Here is a 7,684-nt window from a genome sequence, read left to right on the forward strand (position 1 = left end):
ATCAACCTGGCCCTAGAAAGGAGAAACTCATCCTGCTTCACATCCCCTCCCCGAAGTCTGCCTGCTGGCACCAGCCGGATACCTGACATCTTCCCTTCATTTTCTGTAACTTCCCGATTTGCCCCTGGACTGATGAGGCATTGACTTTCCCCCATCCCCAGGGCTCACCTTTTAGGTCTGCCTGGCGGCGCAGCCACCGCCTGCATACCAATGTGGGGCCGCAAAGGCAGCGCGGCGGCCGCCCTCCGGCACCGCACCCGCGCCCGGCCGCTCCCGCGGGCGCGCTGCCTTTTGCGCCTTGTCCCCTCGAAAAATGTAAAGCGGGGGGACACGGGGACGGGGACAGGCACAATTTATCCCGGCCAGCAGGACGGGTCCTGCTTCTCCCCAAGGGACACGCATGCCTGCGTGCAGCAGGCGCTCAGGCACGCACATCCACGGGTGTGTGTGTACGCGGCGCTTGTGCCACATCCATGTGCGTGCGTGTGCGAGTGTGTGTGTGTTTGTGTGTGTGTGTGTGCGAGGGGAGGGGAGCGGAGCAGAGCGGGAGGGGAGCGGAGCGGGAGGGAGGGAGGCAGCCCCGCCGCACCCGCGCATCCCCCGCGCCGCGGAGAGCGGAGACTCACCGGGTCACCCTGGTCTCTGAAGGTCAAGCTCAGGTTGGTTTCTTGATCGCAGTTGTCCTCCGGGTTCTTTCGGCTCGGTCCTTCGCTCGCTTTTTTTTTTTTTTTCTTTTTTTCTTCTTTTCTTTCCTTCCCCTTCTCTTCCCCTGCTCGGCCGCGGTGGCGGCGGCTGCCGCCCGGAGGGGCTCCCGCTGCCGCTCCCGGCCCCGCGGGGTGAATCCCGGCTCCTAAGCCCTGGCCCCGCGGCGCCGCTCAGATCCCATGGTCGCAATCCACATCGCGGCAGATGTACCACAGAATCACGTAGAGGATCAGCAGGATGGCGAAGATGAACAAAGCCACCAGGATAGCCTTGGTCACCGGAGAGATGAGGGACTGCATGTCACCCGCGGACCGCCGCCGAGGACAGACGACTCGAGAACTACACGGGGGCAGCGAGCGCGGACGGATCCCGCGGCCCCGCCGCCACCCCCGCCGCCGCCGCCAGCGACCCGGCGGGCACCGGCGGCTGGCGCCGAGCCGGTGGCGGAGTGCCGGGGGCTGCCTCGCTCAGCGCCCCCGCTGCGGCGCTCGGGCGGGCGCGGCGACTCCCGGGCGGGCGGGACGGGGCGGCGCGCACGGGCAGCTCGGCGCGGCGGGGCGCCCGGCCATGGGCACCGCGGCCCCGCCGCGGCTTCAAGCCCGCCCTGCGGCGGCGGCGGAGCGCGGCCGGCCGCCGGCAAACTTAGGCGCGGGGGCGGCCCATGGGGGACAGGTGTCAAGCGCCCGGTTGCCCTGCAGGTCTCCGACGAAAGCCATCCACGGGGGAGGGAAAGTTGCGGGCGGGACGCGGCGGGCGCCGCCGCCCCCGGCCGCAGAGGGAGCGTGCGGGGGCAGTGGGAGCCGCGGGCAGCCCGGCCGCGGCAGCCCGGGACCGCGCCGGCCGGCGTGTTCCGCCCAGCCGAGGTGTTCCCTCCCCTCCCAGCCGCTCGCCCCCTCCTCCTTCCTCCTCCTTCCCCTCCTCCGCTGCCTCCTGCGGTCCCCCCGCCTCCCGCCGCGTCGCGGGGGAGCCCCGCCGGCCGGGTCTGTGCTGTGGTCCTGTCTGTAGCGGGGTGCGAGGGAACGGGATTTCCTTTCCCTGTCCATCCCCTCCGCCTGCATTTGGCATCTTCATCCCCCATATCCCCCATCAGAGACCGACCTGGAGCGGGGGCCGGCGGCGGGGAGGACGGCTGAGGCTTGTCTCCGTTTTCTAAGCAGAAAGGTCACTCCTTCCCACCTCCAAAAAAATTAAAGTTTTTTCTTTTTCATTCAGGCAGGTCGGCATGGGTCACAGCCTGCCAAGCTTCCCTCAGCGGTTCTGTGGCCTTTGGCATATGCACCAAAGGTGCACCAGGACAGATAGCAAGAAAATAGGGCAGGAAGATGGAAATTGTATGAAAGAGCATCGCTTGCATATTCACCCCCAGCAGCAGGTCTGGTTTAGCTTTCAACTCACCCCCGAATTCTGCAGCGCCAGAAGTGCCCATGTAGCGGCACATCACGTGCACACCAACCTTGGCACTCAGCACCTGAAGTGTGTCCAGACACCTGCCTGCCTGCCCGGCACAGCTGATCAGGACCAGGCTTCCAGGCGAGGAGCCAGGTGCCCCAAGATCAGCCCTGCGCTGCGAGGCAACCAGAGATGCAGGCACCCTTCCCTCAGGTCACCCAAGCAGGTGGCTGATGAGGGCACCCTTGGTGGGACACAGGCTGCTCATATGGTGTGAGCTGCTTCTGGTACAATGCAAGGAGTTGCCACCTTTGATCTCTAGTGGGGACAGACCAGGTGCATCTTCACAGAAGCTTCTTGCTGAATTTCAGTTCTGAGTGCAGTTGTATCAAAAATACAGAAACACAGAAGAACATCGTTGAACTGTGTAAGGAAGAAAGGGCTGAAAGAAACCTTGAGACATCATCCCCCAAGAAGGACAAGAGCAACTTTGTCAAGAGGGAGAAAGAAAGACTTAAACTTCAATACCTGAAAAGCAGATAAATGAAGGATAATCAAATTCAAGAGTAAAAAGGTAAGATACTGCTATGTAGGTATTCCAGGCACAAATATACTAGAGGAAAAACTGTTATTAATGCCAAGCATGGGGATTTAAGATGGAGTGGAAAGAAAATATTAGGAAATAGAAATATTAGGCCCTTAAATAAGGAGGCCTCCAATGCAGTAAAATGTCTAAAGGGCATGAGATAATATCTCAAGAGAATGTGTTGCAGGACACATTACACAGCTTTTTGAAAAAGCTCAGCTTTTTTGTTCAGAAGGGCTGGTTAGCTCTTTAGGGATACCCGCCATGCCACCTCTGTCTCTAATGCTTTAGTTCCAAATCTGCAGTATGGAGATGGCCATTTTCCCTACATTTTCCTTCGGTATGACCACCTTGGCCTGCACAATTTTCACTGAACCTTTTGATGATGATTGCATCTTGTTTAGAGCTGTCTTGCCACCGGGGTGCAAGTACCAAGTTCATACAACGCAGCTTGGACTCCAAACAGCAACTGTGCTCATCAGCTTATCATTTCCAGTTCAAAGAAGTGCTAGATTCTGGAGGCAGATGGCTGGGTGCTCATGTCCTGTTCTTCGAGACAAATGTTTTCTAATCCACTTGCTGGACATTATATTTCCTTTGTAGGAAGGTGTCATTCCATGTAGAGTAGTTGTTCAGCAGATTCTCACACTCAATGGTTTGTGAATTGCCATCAGCCTTCCTTGGTTTGCCAGCTCGATAAAGTGGTACCAAACCTGGCAGTGCCAGGCACAGCAGTGGGAAAGGCAAGGCATGGCTGATAGCCTCCGTACTTGTCAGCAGGAGAAGCAAAATAATGCACCATCATTTCTGAAACCAAAATGTGGTTGTGTAATGTGCAATCTGTTCTGAACCGGTTTTGAAATCCGTTTGTTTAATTTGCATGTACTTATGCACGAGGGCATTCCTGAGTAATTAAAAATATATAGTCTCTCTGAGTTTGATGTTCTGTCACTAGTGGAGCCTGAGCCAACACAGAAATCACAAGTTAAGCAGCAGATATATTGCCAAAGCTGTCCTTAGTTAAGAAAGCTGATTTAAACAAGGAAGTAAACATAAAAACCAACTTAGTTTTCAGATGTCTTATTAGTAAGCAGCAGGGAAGAAGGAAATCAATCTTTGCCAAGTGAAGAGAGATAACAGTGACAGAAAAATCATTTTAATTTCCACCTAGTAAGCTGATATTAAATTAAACAGGAATACTAATACATGTAGCTTTTAGTGTTTTTTTTTTTTTATTCCCTTTGAAAATGTGCTGCATCAAATATACATTTGCAAGGAAGAACATGCAGAAAAGATGGGTTAAAAGACCCAGAGTCACAACATAATGCAGGCAGCTTTAAATGCCCAAATTAAATCCCATGCTTGGGATTTGTAAGGGATGCTTGTGCGACGTAGATGGTGCAAGGAGACTGGGCTGTTTCTTGTTAATTTTACCAGCAATCTTAGCCAAAATGAAGTTATCCTTGCTCCCTGTCAGCTCTCCAATCCAAGATGTTTATTCAAACCTGCTAAAATCTATTGGAAAGACGGGGTCAGTTTTAAATTCCCCAGGCTTGGACAGTCTATGTCATCCTGGATTGCACTAATGGGAGCAAATCCTGAGGACTCATGGTGCATCCCTGGCTTGGGAGGGGATCCAAAGCCATCGAATCCCTGGGACTCAGCTGCTGTATTTGACAAGGAAGCAGCCAGTGGTGTGTGCTGGTGGATAAGGCTTGTACAGACACAGATTGCTGCTCAGAGAAGTTGTAACTGTTAATATTCTCTCACCGTAACCCCAAAATTGGCAGCAATGCAAAACCAATGTGTTTCCCTCTTTCAGTAAGGACAGCAGCAGACTGGGCAGGACACTCATGAGTTGAGGCTGAAATAAATCGCATTTCTTAATTCCTTTATCAATGAAAACACCTAACCAGCCTAATACATTTCATTTTTAAGGACAGTTGCTTTTGCATATAATTTCAGGGGTGTCAGTGAAAGGCTTGTGATTTACACTGGTGTTAGCTAGAGGCAGTTCTGGTGCAGATAGTCAAACACAGACTGATAATTTTTAAATATGATCTCTCATTGCATGCCCAGTTTCTAATGGCTTCATTGGAGTTATAAATCCAAGAAAATATAAGAAGACATTTTCTGGTTTATTAGAATGATTTTCAGATTTCCAGAACAATTCCTTGGAGAATGAGTGTCAGAGACATGTCTAAGATGCCCAGTGACTGCACATGGCCAACTGTTCCTGGAATGTTTCTGCACTGAAGAGAGTCACACATGTTAGAAACACTAAAGGCAATTGTGAGCAAACAAGCTTGAGTGCAGCAGTTTGTCTGGGATTGCTGCACTGTGCTCAATGCATGTTAATTTACCCCAGCCCTCAGTCTATTATCTTAAAAATTGATATATTCAATATTTTTTTGCTGTAGAAGTTTTATTACTCACTGACTTCAACAAAACCAGCATTTTACCTAATTACAAGAAAGTACAGTTAATTAGTGAAAAATTGAGTCTAATCTACTAAAATAATACTTGAATGTGAGCAGAAAAAAAGGAAAACACATTTTTTAAGGGACTGATGGTGTTTATCAGAGCCCTCCAACTCTATAGCATCTTTCAAATAATTTCCAAGCCAAAAGTGATGGAATGACTGACTGCCTGGCAGCTACCTCTGTAGCTTTAGTGATTTTTTCTGAGTGGATGCATGTCTATATCATAAAAACACTGATGGAAGTGGCAGTAATTAGATTGGACAAATCCATAGATTACATGTCAGGCTTCAAGTGCCGCTTTTTGGGCCAAAATGCACTGCTGCCGAGACAGTGTCTGTTCTGTGAATTAGAAGAGAATTATCAACCATCTCACATTTCATGATGATGGACGCAACATAAAAGCCTGGGTAGACATGAACACGCAGCATGAAGAGCAATCAAACAAACAGAACATATCTCCCTCTCAAGAGTGAGCCAGAAAACAAGATCTGAGTTATCAGATATGCTAATTAATGGACCTCCCTTTGGGCAGCTATTTGGATGAACCAAAGCAATGAGAAAAAACATAGGAGTTCATAATCCATATGCAGTATTCAGAAGATGCAGTTTAATGTAAGGGGGTGTAAGAGCTTATATTTTGGAGAAATTCACAGCAAGGAGAGGTAAAAGATAATGGTCATTCAAGGGGAGAAGAAAAAGCTCTTATTGGCCACAGCAAAGAACAGATTAGCTGAATTTTAGGCACAATGCAGCTTTGAAAAAAATGTTCTTTATAGAATACTTGAGAGTAGAAATGCAGGATGGAGACAGGAGTTACATATTGTCAGGCTGCATCACATCAGTAATACCCTCCTGGGGTACTGGAGTTCCACTTACCAGGTTAGAGTGTTTGGGAAAAGAAAGGCAAGAAAAAGTAACTAAAATTACTCAAGGCTGTAAGGATTGAATCTTTACCAAATCAAAGCTTCAAACTGGGGCAGAAAATTAGGTAGGTCTACTTTGCCAGACTCTCTTGAAGCTACAGATACCAGCCCTCCTATGTTTTCAAGGGAGATAACAGCAGAGGATGGACAGATCTGTTTGCCTTTGGGTTTACTTAGAGGCCCTCTGAGCCTCTCTCAGGGCATCTGGCACAGGCAATTACATTTGGGATAGTCTTTGTGCTGTTGCCTCACACACTGCTGGGCCTGTCCTTGTGCTGCTCCTGATCCAAACCTGACACCTCATCCCAGAAAAAGAGGGAAGGCAGTTTGTGTGATGTTGCAGGGGCTGGCATGGCCTGGCCATAGGGACCATATTCTCTGTATTTCCCAGGTTGAATTTCATCCTGTACCTAGCTGAGGCTGTGTTTGATGCCAGCTGGATTTATTCTTGATATCATTGTCTGCTAGAGTGACTTGGGATTTCTGAGATACCACGAGAGCGTTTTATGTCCCTGTGGTTTTACAGTAGGGTTGAGACTTGGGAAAGCTCAGTTGTACTCCTGTTTGTGGCACTGCTTCACTAACCAGGTTTGGGTGATTTTCTTAATTCTTCTGTCCAGGAGGAGTAGAAAGTGGATGTGATTGCATTGCTCTATTGTTTTGAATGTAACTGTGAAATACTGCACATTCTTGAATATCATCCTTTTTCAGATATCAGCCAACTGTTACTGGGTCTTAGGGAGAGGAACATGTGATGTGACAGATACGCTTCCCTGACGAGAAAAGTCAAGCTGTTTAGAGAATGAAGGTACTCCTAAAATTGCCGCTTGCACGAACCTCAGATGCACTTTTGTTCTTCAATTTTATCAGCAGGAATTTGAAAACCTGGAATAAACTCAGCAAGCAAGTTAAGAAAAAGGAGGTTCAAAGGAGTTATCTCTGACCTAATTGTTTACCAGCACTTTTGATACATGTCTTTTGGATTAGAAGGCAGAAGAAAGCTTATGTGAGGCACATGTTCATCCTAACAGATAGCTAATATGGCTCAGCTGTGTTTCCATCAGATTTCAAAAGAGAAATCTGATGAAATTTTAATGTCTTCTCCTCCCCACCTGGTACAATGTTGTAGAAGTCTATAAAATTTTTTTGTTGTTTGACTCTTTAAATATGCTAATCTAGTCTTTTTTCAGTTAGTGCAGGGAGAGAGAAGTATACAAATTAATTAGACCTTTCCCTTCCCTTCCCTTCCCTTCCCTTCCCTTCCCTTCCCTTCCCTTCCCTTCCCTTCCCTTCCCTTCCCTTCCCTTCCCTTCCCTTCCCTTCCCTTCCCTTCCCTTCCCTTCCCTTCCCTTCCCTTCCCTTCCCTTCCCTTCCCTTCCCTTCCCTTCCCTTCCCTTCCCCTTAGCTCATCCTGCACACTCTTACACAAACATTTTACAAATACCTTAGGTTATAGATTTATTTGCATTTAAATAAAATCTGTCCTTTTATATCATACATTTGAAATGAAAAATCTCTACTGAAAACCAAACCCAAGGTGAACTATTTAGAAAATATCTAGGAGTTTCCTGACATCATACTGAGTTCAGTGGAAGAGC

The 7,684-nt window shown here is 48.9% G+C and overlaps 1 protein-coding gene across 1 annotated transcript; it reads left to right on the forward strand.

Annotated features, from left to right (window-relative positions):
* The first annotated feature begins 884 nt into the window (after nucleotides 1-884).
* On the forward strand, nucleotides 885-6,882 carry LOC135295127 (WAS/WASL-interacting protein family member 3-like). The gene is made up of 2 exons (XM_064411225.1): nucleotides 885-2,668; nucleotides 6,798-6,882. Exon 1 carries the CDS (start codon nucleotides 885-887, stop codon nucleotides 1,836-1,838), a length of 954 nt encoding a protein of 317 aa, XP_064267295.1. The 3' UTR covers nucleotides 1,839-2,668; nucleotides 6,798-6,882.
* The last annotated feature ends 802 nt before the right edge of the window (nucleotides 6,883-7,684 follow it).

Source organism: Passer domesticus, chromosome 2 (genome assembly GCF_036417665.1).
Source record: "Passer domesticus isolate bPasDom1 chromosome 2, bPasDom1.hap1, whole genome shotgun sequence".
Taxonomy (NCBI): domain Eukaryota; kingdom Metazoa; phylum Chordata; class Aves; order Passeriformes; family Passeridae; genus Passer; species Passer domesticus.

Coding starts and splice junctions, on each gene's coding strand:
- LOC135295127 (XM_064411225.1), top strand. CDS start 885: ATGGTCGCAATCCACATCGCGGCAGATGTACCACAGAATCACGTAGAG.